The sequence below is a fragment of the Pelodiscus sinensis genome, chromosome 3 (assembly GCF_049634645.1).
Source record: "Pelodiscus sinensis isolate JC-2024 chromosome 3, ASM4963464v1, whole genome shotgun sequence".
Taxonomy (NCBI): domain Eukaryota; kingdom Metazoa; phylum Chordata; order Testudines; family Trionychidae; genus Pelodiscus; species Pelodiscus sinensis.
In genome coordinates, this window is record NC_134713.1 from 1,366,010 (window position 1) to 1,387,978 (window position 21,969).

General features: G+C 56.5%; 1 protein-coding gene across 1 annotated transcript in view; it reads left to right on the forward strand.

Moving 5' to 3' along the window:
- Positions 1-21,969, forward strand: part of SCARA5 (scavenger receptor class A member 5) — a 114,677-nt gene that overhangs the window by 83,742 nt on the left and 8,966 nt on the right. Inside the window, exons 7-8 of the mRNA XM_075925959.1 lie at positions 7,159-7,206; positions 15,510-15,704. Of these exons, the coding sequence (XP_075782074.1) occupies positions 7,159-7,206; positions 15,510-15,704 (243 nt within the window). The remainder of the gene's footprint in view (positions 1-7,158; positions 7,207-15,509; positions 15,705-21,969) is intronic.

Sequence of the window (21,969 nt, forward strand, 5' to 3'; positions counted from 1 at the left end):
TCAGCAGAGCAGGCTTCACGCAGCTTTCTCGTGTCGGATGCAGCTGAGGCAGCCCCTGGGAGCGATCGCCTTCCCAGCGCCTCCCAGCTAACGGGGGGTTTTCATTGCAGCTCATCTGTTTTGTTTGTTGTGATCACACCGAGACCAAATAGAAGGACGTGTCAAAGACGGGCCTGAAAACCACCAGCAGCATCGGTGCTGACGGGCCCAGGCCTCGGTCCAAAGCTAGGTTCAGTAGACTTCCGATAATCCGGCACCTTTGGGACCTAGGTGGTGCCAGATTATCGGATATGCCAGAGTATCGGAAGTACTCCAGCGGGGGGCTGTGATGGGTCTGCCGGGACCCGCACTGGATCCGGGAGATGGGCGGGGAACGGCACGGTGAGAGGCGAACCCTCCACTATTTTGCAGGAAGGTGGGGGAAGCCCCGCACTGCCACCGAGAGTTTCCGGGAGCGGAGCGGGCGCCCCACCCCCCAGACTGCAGTCGTTATTGCTGAGCAGGGGCATGAGGGGCGGCGCTGCGGGACCAACCCGGCAGCACCCCAGCGGCTCTACTCTGCCGCTTCCCCAAGTCAGCCGCTGCCGCTGCTGGAACTGACGAGTGGCGGACAAGCGGCGGAGCGGAGCAGCTCCAATTGTCCGGCTGGCCGGAGCACTTCCGGGTTCCAGTTGGTGCCGGACTACTGGGAGTGCCAGACCACTGGATGCCGGACAATTGGAGTTTTACTGTAGTTTGTGGCAAGTACCAAGAAGTTTGGTGGGACATTTTCGTTCCTCTTGCTCCTCCTCTTCCTGGTGATGGCTACCCCACCAGGTTATTTCGAAATCATAACTCCCGAGATAACCACTTCAAAATTAGCCTATTCCTCTTCACAAGCAGGAGTTTGTGTTTCGAAATAACAAGCCCCTTATTTCAAAATAGTGGGCTTGGTCGCGGGGACGCTCGCTGTGTTATTTCAGAATAACTCCCCAGTGTAGACATGCCCACCGTCACCTGCCAGCTGGTAGGAGGGGCAGAGTAGGGGAGGAGTTTAATAGGGAATATTGTGATCCTGTCTCTGGGGATATGTCTAGACTGCAGGTTTCTTTCGGAAGAAGCTTTTTCCGGAAGAGATCTTCCGAAAAAATTTCTTCCGAAAGAAAGGGTCCACGCAGCAAAAGTACGAGAACGCGATGTGCTTTTTTGAAAGAGAGTATGTCTAGACGACAAGCTTCTTTCGAAAGAGGTTTTTCGAAAGATACTTTCGAAAAAGCCTCTTTCGAAAAAGAGCATCTAGACTACAACCAGTACTTTCGAAAAAGCGAGCCGCCTTTTTGAAAGAGATCATCCAGGCAGTCTGGATGCTCTCTTTCGAAAAAGCACAGTTTGCATTCCATAGCACCTTTTTTCAAAAGAGTACTTTCAAAAAAAGGCATTCTTCCTTGTAAAATGGAAGGCGTTCTTCCTTGTTTACCGCGATCAAAAACACTGCCGTGTTCTTTCGATTTACTTCCCAAAGAACGTGGCAGCAGTCTAGATGCAGGTAAAGATTTTTTGAAAAAAGGCCACTTTTTTTCGAAAAATCCCTGTAGTCTAGATACAACCAGAGATGTCCACACTCACTGGACGCTATCTCGCATTTAAGTTCTGACTGCTGTGGAGGGAGTGACCACCAGGGCATCTGTGCTTTTTCCTGGAGGCCGCTTCTTTCGAAGAAAAAAAAAAAACCTCTTCCCCATCCACATATGCCTTTTTCCAAAAGAGCTCTTTTGGGGAAAGGCTTCTTCCTCATAGAAAGGTTTACCGCTGTCAGCAAAACCCCTACGTTCTTCCAATGTTCCGTTGAACGAATGCAATTGCAGTGTGGACATGTGTGGTTTTTTCGCAAAAACGGCTGTTTTTCTGGAAAAACTCTGCAGTGTAGACATACCTTGGGTGTGTCTACACTGGCCCCCTTTTCCGGAAAAGGGATGCAGATGAGACAAGTCGGAATTGCAAAGGCAGCGGGGATTTAAATTTTCCCCACTTCGTTTGCATGAACATGGCTGCTGCTTTTTTCCGGCTCGGGGTTTTGCCGGCAAAAAGCGCCAGTCTAGACGGGGATCTTTCAGAAAATAAAGCCTTTTCTGAAAGATCCCTTATTCCTCTTAAAATCAGGAATAAGGGACCTTTCGGAAAAGGCTTTATTTTCCATAAGATCCCCATCTAAACTGGCACTTTTTTCCAGCAAAGTCCCGAGCCGGAAAAAAGCAGCAGCCATGTTCATGCAAACGAAGCGGGGAAAATTTAAATCCCCGCTGCCTTTGCAATTCCGACTTGTCTCATCTGCATCCCTTTTCCGGAAAAGGGGGCCAGTGTAGACACAGCCTGGGTGTCATGTGTGCGCACTTAGAGCAATAGACAAGCACGTTTTCAGTGCATCTTGGGGATGCTGGGTTTTTTCTGCAAGTCAGGACCTTCATCCGCGGGCAGCGGGAAGGAACAGCCCCCGCCCCGCTTCTGGAGCGTGTATGATGCAACGTATGCATTTAAAAACAGGGCAGTGGTTGGCTCCCGGCTCGTGCCTGGTCCCTCATTATACTTTCAAGCCAGGTCCCCCAGCACCAGCTCCTGTCCCCCGCCCCCTTGCTGCCTCTGATAGACGCAGCAAGAGGGGGGAAGCAACTAGTGGAGTCACTGCGCGACTGTCTGATAAGCTTATGCTTAACCGGGGTCGGCAAAAGGGCCTCTGTGGGCCAATCCGGCCCACCAATCCGGCCCACCAAACCGGCCCACCAATCCAGCCCACCAAACCGGCCCACCAATCCGGCCCACCAAACCGGCCCACCAATCCGGCCCACCAATCCGGGGCCCACCAAACCGGCCCACCAATCCGGCCCACCAATCCGGCCCACCAAACCGGCCCACCAATCCGGCCCACCAAACCGGCCCACCAATCCGGCCCACCAATCCGGGGCCCACCAATCCGGGGCCCACCAAACCGGCCCACCAATCCGGCCCACCAAACCGGCCCACCAATCCGGCCCACCAAACCGGCCCACCAATCCGGGGCCCACCAATCCGGGGCCCACCAAACCGGCCCACCAATCCGGCCCACCAAACCGGCCCACCAATCCGGCCCACCAATCCGGGGCCCACCAAACCGGCCCACCAATCCGGCCCACCAAACCGGCCCACCAATCCGGCCCACCAAACCGGCCCGCCCACCAAACCGGCCCACCAATCCGGCCCACCAAACCGGCCCACCAATCCGGCCCACCAAACCGGCCCGCCCACCAAACCGGCCCACCAATCCGGCCCACCAAACCGGCCCACCAATCCGGCCCACCAAACCGGCCCACCAATCCGGCCCACCAATCCGGCCCACCAAACCAGCCCACCAATCCGGCCCGCGGAGGCCCTGCTGCTTCCCCGCCCCCAGGCCAATTAGGCCTTGCGGAGAGGGGGGGAGGGGAGCGCGTGAAGCCTTCTCCGCTCCGCCCCCGCCCTGCGAGCAGCTCGCGGTCTTCAAAGCGCCGTGTGCTCCTGGCAAGGCGGGAGGAAGTTTTGCGTGTTCCCCCGCCCCCAGGCGCTGATTGGCCATGGGGCAGGGGAGCGGGGGAAGTCTCCTCCCATGCCAGGGGCACGGGGGCCTGGGGGGAACGTGGGGTGGGGGCAAAGGCGCTCCCTCACCCCCAGACCAATCCCTGTCTGGGGTGGGGAACCCGGAAATATGTTGACCCCGCCTCTTCTGCTTGATGCCCCGCCCCTTCCTATGCAGCTCGGGGCCACTCCAAAAATTTTCAAAGTGGCCCCCAGCAAAAAAACATTGCCCACCCCTGTGTTTATGGGATAGTCGCCTGGTCACTTACATCCCTAATACAGTCCCGTCAATTCCCCGTGCTGCCCTGGAACCTCCCAGCGACGCTGCATCCTACGCACTGCGGGGCCAGTCCAGAAGCGGGGCGGGGCGGGGGCTGCTCCTTCCAGCTGCCCACGGATGAAGGTCCTGACTTGCAGGACAAAACCCGGCCTCCCCAAGAAAACATGCTTGTCTATTGCTCCAGGTGCGCACACACGACACCCAGAGGCGGGATCACCATCGCCCCGACGACGTTGAACAAGCAGAAGCGCAGCGGGAGGGACCAGGCGCGAGCTGGGAATCTGCTGTTCCTCCCCCCCACTGCACACCAGCCCCTTACACGTCTGAAGAGCCTGCCAGCTCTTAGTACGGTTAAAAGACAGAGCCGCAGCGGGGTTAGCTCCTGGGGCCGGGACCTAGCCCCGCTGCGGCTCCACAGTGTCCCCCGCTTCTCGGCTAATCGACTGGCCCACGGAAATTCCACCGACTAGTCGATTAGTTGTTCCAGCGCAAGGTCACATCCCTAGAAGGCATGGGAAGAGGGGTCTGACCCTGCTCCGCCTCGCCCTCTGCCACACCTCTGCCAGGCACCAGCAGCCCCATGCGTCAGCAGGCTGCTCCGCATGCAAGCCTCCCTCCCACCGTTCGCCACAGCTGTGTTGTGTCAGCCGAGTTGTGACACTCTTCTCTGACCCACTGGCAACAGCACAGATGGGCTGCATGACCTGGCACCCTTCCCCCAGCCCGCTGCCCTGCGTCATCTGTGTTTATGGATCCACACCCCCACCATGGGAGCAAGCTGGGAGAACCCTGGGCAGCCGTCCCATCGTGCCTCTGGAGGAGCCCTGGGGACAAGCCTGGAGAAAGAGCAGCAGCAGCAGCACAAGGGATAAGGCGTTCTGGGGTGTCCCGCTGCACAGAGAGAAGGGGACGCAGCCTGTCCGTCCCCACGGGCACAGGGAAGGGGGTCAAACGGCAGTGTGAGGACATGGTTGCTGAAGGAGGGCAGCCCAACCCCCAGACAGATACGACACACAGCTCAGCACCACAGGAACTAGACGATACAGCTACGATTCTATGATATTTTAGTTAGTTAGTTTAGTTTTGCCTAATGTCCTACTTAAACCGCCCTTACTGCAGTTCAAGCCCTGTCCTCAGAGGCCAAGGAGAACAATTTTTCTCCCTCCTCGTAACACCCTTTTAGGTCCTTGAAAACTGCTACCCTGTCCCCTCTCAGTCTGCTCTTTTCTTAAGAAAACAAGCCCAATTCCTTCAGCCTCCCCTCAGAGCTCATGTTCTCTAGACCTTTCATATTCTTGTTGCTCTTCTCTGGCCCTTCTCCAATTTCTCCACCTCTTTCCTGAAACGTGGGGCCCAGAACTGGACACAATCCTCCAGCTGAGGCCTCATCGGCGCAGAGCAGAGCGGAAGAACGACTCCTCGGGTCTGGCTCACCACACGCCTGTTAACGCCGCCCAGAATCAGGTTTGCTGTTTCTGCAGCAGCATCGCACTAGTGACTCATGTTGCTTGTGGTCCCCTGGGGCCGGGAGAGGTCCAAGATGATAACTAAATACTGACCACCCCTTGGAGAAGTGCCCCCTGTTCGCTCTGCCTTCCTTTCTCCCCAACGTTTCTGCGGCGGTGAAATCACACCGGCCCACCCAGGCGTACGTAGCTGTGCCTTGCTGCCTTCTCCATGGGACAGAGACGATCATTGGCAGCAGCCACCTGGTAGCAGGGTGAGGATGCTGACAGCTGTTCCCTGGTGAAAAGGATATTCTTAATGGCGCAGGCACTAAGGCTGTGTCTAGCCTGGCAAGTTTTTCCGCAAAATCAGCCGCTTTTCCAGAAAAACTTGCCAGCTGTCTACACTGGCCGCTTGAATTTCCGCAAAAGCACTGACCATCTCCTGTAAAATCATCAGTGGTTTTGCGGAAATACTATGCTGCTCCCGTTCGGGCAAAAGTCTTTTTCTGAAAGACTTTTGCGCGAAAGGGCCAATGTAGACAGCACAGTAGTGTTTTCCGCAAAAAAAGGCCCGACCACGAAAATGGCGATCGGGGCTTTTTTGCGGAAAACCGCATCTAGATTGGCCACGGACGCTTTTCAGCAAAAAGTGCTTTTGTGGAAAAGCATCCTACCAATCTAGACGTGCTTTTCCGAAAATGCTTTTAACGGAAAACTTTTCCGTTAAAAAGCACTTTCAGAAATTCATGCCAGTGTAGACGTAGCCTAAGTGTTACATTCCCAGTGTGGACGGTCGCTAGGGCGAGAGGTTGCAAGCTCAGCATGGTTAGCCCGGCCTTTCTCCTTCCCAGGAAGTTAAGCGGGGCCCCTCGCTCTTGACTGGGCCAGATCCTGAAAGGTTTTGAGCTCCTGCCGCTTTGCACCAGCTTTGATCCAGTGTAAGCGCCACCCCTTTTCCCTAGCACGAGGCCCGGGGTTCTCCTTTGGCGTGCCCGGGCCCTGCTGATGTGCATACGCATTGGGCCGTAGCACGTGCTCATGAAACCCAGACCCGTGGCAAGTGAGCACCACGGCCCACGATGGAATTCACACTGAGGAAAGTAGCAGGAGTCCAAGGAAGGCCAGGTCCCCAGCGGGCCCGATCAAGGTGAATTTCACCCTTTCTCAGCATTTTGCCTTAAGGAGCCCCTAGCATGTTTTATAAGCATTTAGGTTTGCCTCAGTGTTCCAGCAGGGCAAAATTGCTCCTCCCAGGACTGTTGGGTCCTGCAGGGGCTGCTGTTTGCACGTAGCTGAAAAGTTCCTGGAGAGGAAAGATGCTGCATTATGACTGAGGACCCTCTTTCAAGAGTGGTCCAGCCGGCGTACTTGAGAGGCAGGTGCGGATGCCGGTCAGACATCTAACTGTGCAATGCCGCATCATGGAGAGAAATCTCTTCCTCGTCCTAGCTGGCAATCAGTTTAGGACCTCCTCGTACCATGTGCTGGCATTTGTAGCCTCTGTGGCTGCTCTTCTCCATACAACCGTCAAAGCCTTTTTAGTTTGTGTGACCTGTTTGCGTCCATCATATCCTGCAGCGGTGAGTTCCGTGGGTTATCGGTAAATATACACTTGTGTGTGTGAGTGCACGTGAGATGAAAGAAATGAAGCACTAGGCTTTATCCATTTGACACTCGTTGCCAAACAGGAAACGGCTCCAGAAATTATCATGTCCTGAATGTTCTCTCCCCAATGCCTTTTGGCTTTGACAGCCGTTGGGTTTCTGAGCCGGAGGCATTTTACTAGATCTGAAATTGACCAGCTTTCTTGCACTGTGAGGCATTCAGTCCATCGCTGCCTGATAGGATCTTTCTTTTGTTTCCCAGGTGATCGAGGCCAGAAAGGAGAGAAGGGAGACCGAGGTGGCGAAATAGGTAAGCAGCCGCTCTCCAGGGCTTGATTCCTGCTGTGCTTCTCCTAAGGCGGGTCTGTAGGCCCTGTTGATGCTCTGTTGTAAATACTGCTATGGGTACAGGCATGAGGAATTACTTCTTTATTCTCCCCCTAACATGGGAGGGTACATCTACACAGCAAGATTATTTCAAAGTGACTAGTGTTCTTTTGAGGTAGCTATTTCAAAATAATGTCAAAATGCTGTCAAGCCGGAGGAGTTCTTACTCCGACTCCAGGAACCCTGAGGCTGTGTCTAGACTGGCAAGTTTTTCCGCAAAATCATGTGATTTTGCAGAAAAACTTGCCAGCTGTCTACACTGGCTGCTTGAATTTCCGGAAGAACACTGACGATCTTTTGCGGAAAAGCATCCTGCCAATCCAAACGTGCTTTTCCGAAAATGCATTTCCGGAAAATCATGCCAGTGTAGACGTAGCCTGATTGTGCAAGGAATAAGGGAAGTTGGAAGAGAAAATCCTGGGTTCTTACCTGGTTCCACAGGGGAGCTGTCAGGCCTGGAACAGAAAGACAAGGTGTCGTACTGCTGCCCGCAGCCTGTTAGGGCCAAAAAACCTCAAAGGCATTTCTTAAAGGGGCCATGCTAGGGTTTTTATTTTTTTTATTTATAACTCTCGGGGTCCTTTTTCTTTTCTTTTTTTCTCAACAACTCTGGTCTCCCCCTTTTTTTTCTCAACAGAGGTTTTTTGTGGGTGGGAGGGTGTTCAGTATTTTTGGTTAAACCATCTGGCAACCCTAGACACAATTGACGTCGCTTAGTTTGTGTAGCTTCTTTCGAGTGAAGCCCTGCTGTGTAGACGCACTACGGGTGCCTGCACTGCGGGTTTTGAGGCCCACACAGCCCCCTTCGAGGCCTGCCCTGCCAGCAGGGGCCACGGTTCCTTGGAGGCCGGCAGAATGAGGTCAGCCTATTCTGTGCCACTGAGGCACAGAGGGAAGGGGGTGGATGGGGACGGGGGGGAGTTCCCAGGAAGGAGCGGGGCCGAATTGGCCCAAGGTGATGCTGGAGCCCGCACCTAGGAGAAAGGTTGTGAATGGGGCACGGTCTCAGGAGAAGGGCGTGGCTTTGGGCAGAAGGGGCGGAGCTTCGGCTGCCTTCCCCCGCCACCCGCGTTCCCAGCGTTCTGCCCTGGCTGGGGGGCTGGCCGGACCGGACAGCCGCCCGCAGGGCCTCGGGGCTGCTGGGCTTCGGGCCGCGCTGTCCCGTGCTCTGGGCTGGGGCTGCCCCCTGGCCACCTGGAGCGCCACACCCAAGAGCCAGCCGTGAGCTGCGCACCGTAATGGCAGAGGAGTCAAGGCATGGCCGCAGAAAGTCTTCCCCTTGCGGGCGCGGCCTCTTCAGTCCTCCTCCTTCCCAGGCAGACGGGCCCCATCAGCCTGCAGGCGATGCGCTCTGGGGGCGGCTGCCGAGAGCCAGGCCCTTGCTGTCCTAGCCACTCGGGTTTCTTTCTCTCCGTTATGGTTTCCCTCCTGGCGGGGCTGTTGGGGCGGGGCTGAGGCATCCCTGGGGCCGTGAAAACAGGCCTGCGAAAGGAAGGGGGCTCTCGGGGTTTTATTGGGCCTGGTGCAGAAGGGAAACAGCAAAGCCCCATGCACTGGGGAGGGGTTTCAGGGGACGGCAGGGGCTGGCCGGTGCGCAGGGCGCACCCAATGCAGGGCGCCCCCCTCGCGGGCTGCCGGTGCCAGCGAATCCCAGGTCCCGCTAGGACGTTCCACCCACGAGCGGAGGGAGCCGGGGCTTGTGCACCAGTATCGAGGCCACGGGCGCTTGTTCAGGTGGCACCCAAGTTATAAACCTCCCCTTCTGCTGCCAGATCTCCCGCCCACCCTTCCCCCGTCTGCTCCCCTGGTGCCTGCTACCCCCCCACCGTCCTCCTCCTCTGCTGTCCTGGCTCCTGCCCTTCTCCCTCCCCTCAGCCCTTTAGTGACCTTCCCTCCCTTCCCCTCTCCCATCCTTTTTCTCATTGTCTCCTCTTGGCCCCCTGGCATTTGTCTCTCCTCCACCTTGCCCCTTGGTGCCTGCCCCTTTCTTCTCCTGTCCTGCCCCACCTCCCCTCAGCACAAGCCCCTTCCTCTCCCCACCCCCCTTCGTCTTAGTTCTCCCCCTGCCCTTTCCCTCACTTTCTACCTTCCACATGGAAAGCAGTTTGCAGGGCTGGAGCCGGGGCCGTGGTGCTATTTTTAGTACCCCGGTCCCAGTCCCCACGGGCGACTCCGGCTCCAGCTGGAGTCAAGTGGCAGCCGCACGAGGCTCCTTCCAGCCAGGGCAGCCTCACCCCAGTCTCCTTCTAGCAGGAAGGGGAGCTGTGAGCATTGCTGTGTGGCTCTGAAAACGATGTGGGCAGACCTAAAACATTTAGTGCGCAGCCATGCAGGTGCTCAGCTTAGAGGGAATGCTGGTAATAGCCCCCTCCCCATGGGAGAGAGGAGCCAGCCACCAGAGAGACACCCGCCTGGCACCTCATGCAGTGGTAGGAGAGCTCATCCCTGCACTGCTATGGGGCGGGGAAGGGGCGTAGCAGTGGCCATGTCTGGTGCTCCCCTCCCCCGCTGACCATCCCTGTTTGCCCCCAGGGGTGCGTTTCTGGGGCCGTCAGGGATTCAGGATGGAACCCAGCCTGCTCCCCTGGGAGGCGCAGAACCCACTTAAGGCCAGACCATGGCTCTTGAGAGCCCTGGGCTTGCAACGCCAGGGCCCTGTGGCTCTAGCAAGCTGCTTGCCTGCCCCAGCCCCACTGAGAAGCCGGGGTGACCCCAGCTGCTGGCATGTTTCTGCTGATGGGCTGAGCCGGGCAGACCGCCCTCTGCTCCTGCCAGTCCGCTGTTGGTGCAGGGCCCTGGAGCTCTGGCGTTTGGGGGCCTGCGCCCCACTGAGGTGCACGGGGCAGGTCCCCTCCTCTAGGAGCCGTTGCTTCAGGCTCTCCGCCGACTTGAGCTGTGTCTGTCCCACCGGTGACTCCCCTGCTCACGTACTCACGGCAGCTCCCGCCGAGCCATTCCAAGGACCAACAGCAGAGCAGCCCCTGTAGCCGAAGTGGAGGCACAGGGGCACCTCGTAGCCAGGGCTAAGCCATCCCTGCCGATGCGAGTCCCACGGCCACACTGGGGCTCCTACTCGGGCCGGTGACACGTGCCACTTTTGCAACCGCAAAGGTCGGCAACGTGCTTCCCGTTCCTCTTCCGTTTGACAATTCGAGTGGGCGCCTCCCGGCATTCGGGGGCCCGGCCTGCCTGTGGCCACACCCAGCCGCTGGACATGCCAAACCCCTCCAGCTGGGCTGTGGGTTGAAACCCAGCTGCCCCATCGGTGGCGTGCGACGGTGGCCCGGGAGTGAAGAGATGCCCCAAGCGAAAGGCACAAGCCTGCGAGCCACAGAGGAGATGCAGCGAGAAACGATCCTCTTTTTGGGCTGAGAGCTGCTTCGCAAGAGGACCCGAGGCCCTACAGCCGGTGCTCCCAGAACCACGAGCTCGCCGGGTGTCCTCAGAGCTGAAGCGCGAATGGTTTCAAGATGTCTGACGCCCGCTGGTTTCCCCGGGAAGCACCGATCTCCTTGAGCGTGACAGGTGATGACTAGCCAGAGAGTTAGCATATACACCCCAGCTGTGTTCATCATAAGACCCTTTAATGCTCTGCCAGGCAAGGAGGAGGCTCGCTCAAGTAAGGGATTTACACGCTCACGGAGCCTTTGAAGCCCGGTAAAGACCGGTCAGTTAAATGTCTCTGCACCGTCCTGTTTTGCTAATTGCCCAAACCGAACATAGAATCATAGAACACTAGGACCGGAAGGGACCTCGAGAGGCCATCGAGTCCAGTCCCCTGCCCTCATGGCAAGACCAAATACTGTCTAGACCATCCCTGACTGACATTTCTCTAACCTGCTCTGAAATATCTCCAGAGATGGGGATTCCACAACCTCCCTGGGCAATTTATTCCAGGGTTTAACCATCCTGACAGGAACTTTTTCCTAACGTCCAACCTAAACCCCCCTTGCTGCAGTTTAAGCCCATTGCTTCTTGTTCTATCCCCAGAGACCAAGATGACCAAGTTTTCTCCCTCCTCCTTATGACACCTTTTTAGATACCTGAAAATGGCTCTCGTGTCCCCCCATGCAGCCACATGAGCCCATGGCTGTCCATTCGTTGCCACAACGGACTGTCCATGCGGTCCATCTCCACCATCGGTGGAGTTTGCGTTGTTGCTTGTTCTTCCGGAGGAACGAACGGGAGAGGTTGCTGGTTTCTGACGAACTCTCCACCCTTGGCCTCCATGACACATGATCCGGGAGCCAGATCCTTTGGTGTTAGGCCCGCTGGGATTGGCCCATCCTTTTTCTCCATCCTGCGGGGCACGCACATGGTTCCCTGGTCCTAGGAACACCATCTCCAGCCCTCTGAGTGACGCAGGTTGTAAAAGTGTTCTCTCTGGTAGCCTTGTTCTCTGACCTGGTGACTCTTTGCACCGCAGACCACTCTGGAGAGAGAATTTTTTCCGAAGTCGGAACAGAAATGTGGAATCGCCTGCCCATCAGGATTTGTGTTGGACGGTATCCAGTCGCCGCGAGCGGCGTCAAGCCGTGACTCAGAAGAGCGGGAATGGATCTTCCCACTGTGGGATTTTTCTTGGCTGTCTGTCCAGCTGTCTCAGTCTCTCCGTTTGCTGGGGGGTGACTGAAATTTGGCTCCAAGGACGAGTGGGTCAGCTGTCCAGCAGACGTTGTTCTGGACTACCCCAGTGGGCAGAAGTGTGCGTCATTCTTCCAATACCACGGCGATATGTTATATTGTTCAAGTACACTGTTCCTGCATGCCTGGATAAATAGTCTACTACCACCAGGTCATGAGGCCCTCTGTATTTGCATAAACCTGCAACTCCTCTCTTTCAAGGTTGGGAAGGGTGTTGGCACATGGTACAACGCAGCATTGTGTCATAAGCTGGTTTGTTCCCTCTCAAAAGTCCAATATCATCAACAGTTCCATAAGAACATAAGAGCAGCCAGACTGGGTCAGATCAAAGGTCCAACCGGCCTAGAGTCCTGTCTGCCCACAGTGGCCAATGCGTGATGCCCCAGGGGGAAGGAACACGACGGCTGTGTCTAGACTGGCCAGTTTTTCCGGAAAATCAGCCGCTTTTCCGGAAAAACTTGCCAGCTGTCTACACTGGCCGCTTGAATTTCCGCAAAAGCACTGACGATCTCATGTAAGATTGTCAGTGTTTTTGCAGAAATACTATGCTGCTCCCGTTCGGGCAAAAGTCTTTTTCCGAAAAACTTTTGCGCAAGAGGGCCAGTGTAGACAGCTGAAATTTGTTTTCCGCAAAAAAGTCCCGATCTGTCTAGCTCTTTTTTGAACCTTTTAAAGTCCTAGTCTTCACCACATCCTCCAGCAAGGAGTTCCACAGGTTGACTGTGAACTGAGTAAAGAAAAACTTCCTTTGGTTTGTTTTAAACCTGCTGCCTATTCATTTCATTGGGTGACCCCTAGTTCTTATATCGTGGGAATAGCTTTTTCTTATTCACTTTTTCCACAACACTCATGGTTTTATAGACCTCTATCATATTCCCCCTTGGTCTCCTCTTTTCTAAGCTGAAAAGTTCCATTCAGTTCTTCCATCTTTCCCCACTAGACCCTTTCTGGCTGCCGTGCTGTGGCTGAACAGGCTGTGGGTTTGTGGGGTTTTGGTCGCAGGAATGCTGAATGCAAAGCTTCAGGGTTTCTCTGACATCCTGGCCCATGGCTGTGTCCGGTGACTTCGGCTCTGTGGGAGGGCCTGAAGGGGATTGTAAGTCCCTTCTAAGGTGACTGTGACGTCAGCACCCCAGCCGGTTTTAAAGTCAAGAGTCTTGCCAAGACTGTTCAATTTCAGTCTGTAGGCAGGATCCGTCATCACAGGTGACAGGTTCCAGAAACAATGACTCTAGTATCCAGTGCGGTAACAGGAACATAAGAACGGCCACACCAGGCCAGACCAAAGGTCCATCTAGTCCAGTGCCCTGGCTTCCGACCAATGCCAGTGGCCAATGTCAGAACAGGAAATCCTCACATGATCCCTCTCCTGTCAATCATTTCCAGCCTCTGACAAACAGAGGCCAGGGACACTGTTCCTACCCATTGTGGCTAATAAGTATTGATGGACCTAACCTCCATGAATCTGTCTAGTTCTTTCTGGAGCCTTTTAAAGTCCTGCTCTTCGCCACATCCTCTGGCAAGGAGTTCCACAGGTTGACTGTGCCCTGTGTGAAGAAGAACTTGACTCAGTTTGAATCAACTCCTTGGCTGCTTTGGTGCAGCAAGCAACTGCAGAATGTCCACATTTTGTGCATGTATCACACCATGCGCTTCTGTCTGGATGTGCATCATAGCTTGGGATGTGACTTTTTTCAAACCTTCTTCATGTCAGGTGGAGTTTGTCTCCCTCAACCTGGGAGCTCTGTGTCCTTGCCTTGGGAGTTTTACCACAAGGACTTTTAAAACTCTGTTTCAAACTTCTAAGCTACTTCCAAGTTTTTCAAGTTGCTCCTGACTTTTGTTCAACTAATGGATCCTGACTGCTGTGCTGTCCGTAGAGCTGTGGCTAAGGATAACCCTGTCTTCAGTTGTAGTTGCTGTGAAAGGTTTCTATCTGTGAACCCAGCAGCCAGCCTGTCTCTGATATTTTAATGTTTTGCATTCCTACAAACAGTTTTCAGCCAAGGTATACAGAGCTCTTATGAAATATTCAACATTCCCACCCCCTATCCCGGTTCTTGAATTCTCTGGTGAAAAATGCTCATCCATAAATCCATTTCTTATAGCCAGAACCCTTTCAGAGTGCCTTTGTGACTGTCTTTAGTAAAAGGATTTAAAGATGTGCTGTGGGAAAGCGAGTACAAATGAGAGAAGAGTGCTGTGGGAAAGCGAGTACAAATGAGAGAAGATACCTGAATCTCTCCATTTTCTGTGGGGAACTTGTTTGCAACGAGAAATCTTGCAAAGTCTTGTTTCCAGTCTGTCCATCGGAAGGTCTATCAAAGCTGAAGTTCTCTGGGGCATTCAAAAGTGGCACGTGAACGTGTGTTGCTGTTTTCTTTCTGCTTTGGTTCTTAGTTTCCTCCTGACACCATGCCATGCTCCTGTACGAGATAAGGACTGACTGCAGAGCTTGCTTATACACACTGGAGCTGTTCATCATCAGGTCCTTTTACTGCTCTGCCAGCATTACACACAGTGCCTCCCAGTGGCCAAACTATGTCATAGGGTTTAGCATTCCATTGCAGCAGCCGTGGCCAACCCAAAAAGCCTTTTAATCGCATTTCTTAAAGGGGCAGTCCTTCTTGAGGTCAAGGTGTGAGAGGAAAACCAGGTGGGACATGGTTCTGACCAGAGGTCAGCTGGGCAAAATGGTTTGGTCTGACAGAAAATGTCTGGGATCTGAAAATGTTTTTGGCTGAAAAATGACTTTTTTAAACAAACAAAAACCACAACCTTTTTTAGTACCCCCTCCCCAATGGTGTCAGCATTTCCTGTAGACGTGTCCGTTTTGATAGAGCCCCATTGGAAAAAAAAATTCACATGAAAACAGTGTGGACCAGCTGCAATTTAAAAGAAAAAAAAATCTCCGTTTCCTACTTTCCGGGGCCCATGGAATCAAACGTGGATGAGCGAGTCCCCCAGAGAATCCGGCTGCCCGGAGCCTCTTCTCTGCCATTCAAATCAGATCCATTTCTAACCCCAGATAATGGGATCGGGGGGGTGTTTATTTCAACTGGTTATCATAGCCCTGCGGAGGCTCTGCCTAAGACGGTCTTTTCCTTGGGTGGAGTTCTCTGCTGTGGTCCTGGGACTGTCCCCTGCCAACTAGGCCGCAGTTGAGCCAACGGGAGTGGGAGAGGAGGGCTCCGGAGAAAGGGAGTGAAGGGAGCAGAGAAAGGAAAAGTCCTGCTCCAGGTGAAACCTGACTCCCATTAAAGTCGTTGGAAGTTCTGCCTTTGACTTGTGCGGAGCCGGCATTCCACTGCCGATCGATTCCGGCGAGCCCCACGGATGCCCCATGGAGGTCGCGGTTGTTGACGTCAGTGGGTGCAGGCGAGGGCCCGGCAGCGGAAGATGTGCCGGGCAATTCACTGGCACGCTGGGCTCTGTAAGCCGCAGGGATGCTGCCGGCTCGCCCCCCAGCCAGAAGGTCGGGGGTCACTCTGCTCTGGGGGTGTCCGGAAAGGGGAGAGCTTGGGAGGGGTGGCCCCATTGCTGATGCTCACCCGGTGCTGTGCCCGTCTCTGCCCCCGACAGGCGGCGCTGAGGAGGCGCTGCTCCGGCTGGTGAACGGCTCCGCGCCCCACGAGGGGCGGGTGGAGGTGTTCTACGACCGGCGCTGGGGCACGGTGTGCGACGACGGCTGGGACAAAAAGGACGGGGACGTGGCGTGCCGGATGCTGGGGTTCCGCGGCGCCGAGGAGGTGTACAGGATGGCCAGGTTCGGGCAAGGTAAGTCGGCAAGCTGCCCACCACTCACCGGGGGGCCCGTCTTAGCGAGAATCCAGGGGCCGCCATGGGCCCTGCTGCTCGGCATCCCCCTGACCAGCAGCCACCCACGACCGGGCCTTTAATCACCCTCCACCCATTCAGCCCTGGGCTTCTCTGCCGAGGCTGCCAGTGGCTCTCAGCTGTGCAGGGCTGTGCTCCTTCGCTCACCTCACAGCCCAATCTTTCTGTCACTCACTTCCAGTGGCAGCCTAAAGCCCCCCCCCCCCCATCCCACCAGTATTCCCCGTAAGCCGGGAGCTTGTGCGGCCACTCAGGAGAGAGTCAAATGCCATCCACAGCTCGGTTAAGAGTTTCTAGTGGTGGTGCGCATCTGCTCATGCACCGTTGCACCGAACAAAATTTATCCCACACACACAGATGGGGAAAAACCCACACATATGGATAAAAATGATTAGCAGGAACATCCCCCCCATCTCCTGAGCCAATCAGTCTCAAGGCGGCTTTGCTTTGCCCTCCCTGCATTGGGAAACCCATCACCATCCAAGATGTCTCTGGGGGATACGCAGGGAGCAGCGCAGAAAATAAACCAAACCTGCCTCCAGAAAAACCCGGCCAATTATCCGCAGCGCGTGCGCCAAAGGATGCTCCGCTGGCTTGGGAGCCTTCATCTGGGACTGGCTCTCGCGCCTGCCTCATCCCAGCCCCTGGGTGTCTGCAAATATTTTGACCTTTGCCTGAAGGATGATGTGAAAACAGATCCCTGGCTCGTCTCCAGCCCAGCCCTTTCCCCCGGCGCCTCTCCTGCATACGCCCTCACCCTGCCTGTCAAGCCCTCTGCCCTGGGAAAAGTGCGCCTGAGACGTTCCCCGCTCTGAACGGGCCGGGGGAGGAGGAGGAGGATGGGGGGAAGCCGATACTGGCTGCCGATCCCCCCGGCTTCTTGCTTCCTGCCTCCCGCTCGGCTCGGCACAGATCGTTAGGGACGAGCCACATCCTGTCTGGCGGGTAATCCCATCCCATCCAGCCCTCGGCTTGGGGCAGGAAGTATCACTTAGCCTGGCATCAGCTGCCCCGCCGGGATATTGACCAGGGTTCCTGCGGGAGCTCTTGCTCTGAAATCAGCCCCCTGGGGCCGATGCGCCGCTGCTCACATGGTCTTTGTGCAGCAAGCCTTGCTGATGGTCCAGTTCCCTTTGCGGGGGGGACGCTGCCAGGGGATTTTTGGCAGACCCCAGAGGTGACGGACGCCTGCCTTTGAATGCCTGGCCGTGCACAGGTGACAGTCTCCATAGACACCCCCGTCTGCTGGAACACAGAGCAGTAGGAGCCGGCGGTTCCCAGGGGCCGAGCCGCAAACCCTGCCCATCCCTCCGGAGCACACGCCAGCTAAGGAAACAGGCACGTGTGCCTCCGGAAAACGCTGCGCCAGGGACGGGCCAAACCGGGCGCAGTTTGGACTTTGCAGCCCTTCACCCACCTCAGGCCTGGGATGCTTTTGCTCCAGGCCCTGTTTGAACCCGATCCCCCCCCCCCCACCCCAGACTTAGCGCACGGGCCCGTCGGCCAATCAGCTCCGCCCGCTCCTGGCAGCAAAGAAGTGAAGCTTTGTCGAGTCGAGTGACAGCTGACACAACCAATGACCCTGCAAGACGAGGCCCCGTGGTCCTCAGACACGGCAGCCGAGGGGTGGGAAGGAGTAGAAAGAGACGCAGGCACATTGGTTCCCACTCATGCAGGAAGGCACACGTGAAGAAAATGACCCAGGGACCGGAGCACCTCACAGTCCATACGCACGTTCCCCCACAGTGAGGGGGCGTGGCAGGGCAGTGCTGTGATCCACCCCCGTGAATGGGGAAACTGAGGCACAGAGGGACTATGATTTTTCCCAAGGCCACCTCAAGAACTGAACCTAGGGGGTCCCCTTCCTCTCCCACAAGCCACGCAACTGCTCACGCGGCGATGCACGGAAGCCCCGTATGCCCACAGCCTCTGCAAACACGCCACCGTCCACACCCGACACAACCCCCCAACACACGCTCACGCACAGCCCATCTACACAGAGATTCTGACCCCACCTACTAGGTTATGGTTGACTGCTGGGCTGGAGCAGCTCCGCCCCCTCCCCTGTTAAATCGGTGCCGGGTTAGGTGGATACGTCTACACGGCAACACTATTCCGAAATAGCTTCGTCCGCGTCTGCACAGCAGGCAGCTATTTCGAAATAATGCCGAAAACCTGTCATGCTGGAGGAAAGCTTCCTCCGGCTCCGGGACCCCGCGTTGTACGAGGAGGGAGGGAAGGCGGGGGGAGGGCTCTATGGCGAAACAGGTGCAGTGTAAACGCTCCCAGTTCCGAAAGCCGCTCCGCAATTGACGTAGCCCTGCTGTGTAGACGCACCCAACCAGCTAGCTAATTCACTGGGATTTTACATCCCTGCCCTCTTCCCGGGCCCCGGGCCCCGCCCGTACACAGACCCTGCCCCCTAACTCCTAGAACTAGAAGGGACGGGGGCAGGACCAAGTGAATCCAGACCCTCCCCCCCCTCCCGACAGGTGCTTGCCAAACCTGTTCTGAACCTCCACTGGCCGGGTATCCCGGCCTCACGTGGCCCGCGTGGTCCCCGGGTGGAACCCCCTCCGGTGCGACAGCCCCTCGCGGCGGGTTCGCTCTCTCCTGGGGCCCTCCCTGCCGCCTCCTGGGATGGCACCTCAGCCTGTCTCTGCCGTGGGTCCTCCCGGGGAGCCCCTCGCTCTGGACCCCCGGAGACCCCCCTCCCAGAGGGGCTAGCGCAGTCCTGGGCTCCAGCCGGAGCGCCTCCCAGCCAGCCTCACGCGGGAAGGTCTGTTGAGCTTTGAACCCGGCGCAGGAGCCCTCAGGCCTGTGGGTCTGGCCCCCCTCAGCCCAGCTCGGCTGAGTCTCCCCTGCGGCCGGGTGGGCTCGGAGCCCCTCGCTGTCCCGTTCCCTCGCCCTCTTCCAGCTGAGCCTCCCATCTCCCCCCGCCCAGCAGCCCCTCTCCAGCCTTTGTCTCCAGCCAAGGAACTCAGGGCCCCTCTTCCCCGCCTCTCCGCTCCTCCCCTTTGCTCTCCCCTGGAGCAGCCGGGCCGGTCGCCCGGGTCTCCCTCTGCAGCCCGTTGGCCTCTGGCCAGACCCCGGTGCCATCTCAGCGGGCACTGGAGTCTCCATTTTGTGCTGCTCCCTGTAGCAACAAACTTCCTCCCCTAGTAATAGCCAGGGTCACTGCGCCCCAGTCCTCTCCGTGCAACGCCCCCACAGCTCCCCCGCTTCCTCACACAGGGACTGGGCAAGCTGCCTGTGAGCACACGCTCACGCAACCGGAAACACAACCCTGTTAGACACAGCTGCGCAACGCCCCAACCCCGGTACGCCGCCCCCAACTCCCTCACTGCACCCACAAACACAGGGGTGCCGCATGTCGCGGCCCGGCAGGCACCCCGTCTGTTGGCCGCCGAGCGCGTCTGGCCCGGCCCCAGGGCCACGGCACAGCGCTGGTTTGGAGGGAGCCAGCCACCTGGCTGTCTCCTGTGTCAGTGTTGTCCCAGGGCGCGATCCAAGAGCCGGCTCGTTCAGACCTCCGGCTGAAGCGGGGTATTCGATTGCTCTGGCTGCGGCGCTCTCGGCAGGCTCCGGAACAAAGGAAGTGACAGAGGGGAAAACACACAGAGAGGCAGCGCACCAGGTTGGGTAGGGCACCAGGCTGTTCCTCCCGTGAGACGGTCATTGCTGGCTCTGGCCGGTTGTGTGACCCCACTGAGTCACTTTCTACCCCACCTATTCAGAAGGGAAACCATGTAGGGCAAGGGCCGTCCCTCGCTTGGGCGGGGGGTTGCAGCTCCTAGCACCGGGCCTTTGCTTTGAGCGGGAGCTTGTAGGTGCCCCTGCAGCAGTACTGCCGGGAGCGCTGGGCTTGTTTTCCGGGGCTGGGCTGGATCCGGAGCGTGTGGAAGCCAGTGAAAGTCTTTCTACCGATCATGGAAGTTTGCCCCACACACATAAGAACATAAGAGCAGCCAGACGGGGTCAGACCAAAGACCCATCCAGCCCAGTCCTGTCTGCCCACAGCGGCCAATGCCCGGTGCCTCAGCACGAGACAACAGAACAGGGAATCCTCACGTGATCTCTCCCCTGTCATCCATTTCCAAACAAAGAGAGGCTAGAAACACCATCCATGCCCATCCTGGCTAATAGCCACCTTCATGAATGTATCTACCTTCTTTTCTGAACCCTGTTAAAATCCTAGTCTTCACCACATCCTCTGGCGAGGAGTTCCAGAGGTTGACTGTGCGCTGAGTGAAGAAAAACGTCCTTTGGTTTGTTTGAAACCTGCTGCCTGTTCATTTCATTGGGTGACCCCTAGTTCTTATGTCATGGGAACAAGTCAATCACTTTTCCTTATTCACTTTCTCCACCCCCGGCATGATTTTATAGACCTCTCTCCTATCCCCCTTTAGGCTCCTCTTTTCTAAGCTAAAAAGTCCCCGTCTTTTGACTCTCTCTCCATATGGAAACCCTTCCAAACCCCTCCTCATTTTTATTGCCCTTCTCTGAACCTTTTCTGAACAAAGGGTCTCTCCAGCCCCTGCTTATTGCTCCCAGCCGACCCCGGCCTAAGTGCAGGTGCAAAAGGCCCAACAAAAGGGATGCTCAAAAATCAGTTAGGAAAGGGGAAAGCGCGGCTGGATTCCTTCCGTCCGTAATTCCCTCCGGCCTCAGACCCAGGGCTCTTTGTTTGGGATGTCAGCCACAAAGAAGAGGGGGTGTCAATTGTACGGAGAACCCAGAACGTATCCCATGCACAAAGCTGGCATAGGGTGACAGAGTGCACCACCCTCTCCAGTGGAAGGGTCATAGAATCCTAGAACTGGATCTCGAGGGGTCATCGCGTCCAGTCCCCTGCCCTCATGGCAGGGCCAAGCACCATCCAGACCCTCCCTGACCGGTGTCTGTCCAACCTGCTCTGAAATATCTCCAGGGATGGAGATTCCACAACCCCCCAGGCAACTTATTCCAGTGTTTCACCACCCTGAGAAGTAGGAAGTTTTTCCTAACGTCCAACCTAAACCTCCCTTGCTGCAGTTTAAGCCCATTGCTTCTTGTCCTGTCCTCAGAGGCCAAGGGGAACAATTTTTCTCCCTCCTCTTTGTAACACTCTTTTAGGTTCTTGAAAAACATTATCACGTCCCCTCTCAGACTTCTCCTTTCCAAACTGAACCAACCCAATTCTTTCAGTCTTTGCTCATGTTCTTAAGACCTTTCGTTCAGGGGCGGCCCCGTGATTACATCACGGCCATTGATGGTCGTGCAGGCAGGGACACCGATCGCGCCATCCACCTGGGGCGCCAGCTGCCGCAGCCGGCCTCAAGCCACTCCTGCTTGCATCATTTGTGTTGCTCTTCTCTGGACCCGCTCCCATTTCTCCACATCTTTGCTGAACTGTGGGGCCCAGAACTGGACACAAGACTCCAGCTGAGGGCTGATCGGCGCGGAGCAGAGCGGAAGAACGACTCCTCGTGTGGCTCGCCACACCCCTGTTAACGCAGCCCAGAATCAGCCACAGAGATGAGGCTGTGTCAATTGTACGTAGAGCCCAGAAAGCATCGCACGCACAAAGCTGGTGTATGGCAGCAGAGTGCGCCAGTCCCTGGAAAGAGGTAAATAGTAGGGGTGTGAATGAGTAACCAGGTAACCGGGAAGCATCACCCATACTGGTTACCGCTTACCCATCACCGGTTAACTAATGATGTGGGATTTGGCACCCTTAGGAAATAGTGTTTTCCTGATTTCACAGCTGGGTCCTGACACGAACGCCCTTGAAATCCAAAGGCCTCCGACCTACCCAAAGCCACAGAACACGCGATGTGAGGAGAGCTCGGAAGACCCTACCCCCCCAATGTGCATCTTGCTTCAGCCGTCCTTTTCCTCCCCCTCTCCCCCGACCCCTTCACACCTGCAGCTTCCCCCCACAGCGCCCCCCTCCGCCCATCAGCCCCGATCCGCTCGGGCTGCGGGAAGCTAATCCCGAACATCTGGCCGCACTCACGGTGATTTATGGCGGCACGCCGGGAATTTTTCCTCTTGGCATGCTCCCCAAGCCCCATGCGGCGCGGAAGGACCCCGCGCCGCCCGCCAGCTGTTGGCGTAGCCCAGAGGTGACGGGGGCCAAGAGTAACACATCTCTGCTGTTAACGCCGTCCATTTCCTTCCCTGGACTGGGATGGATCAGCGGCTCCTCCCCGGCCAGGGGGGA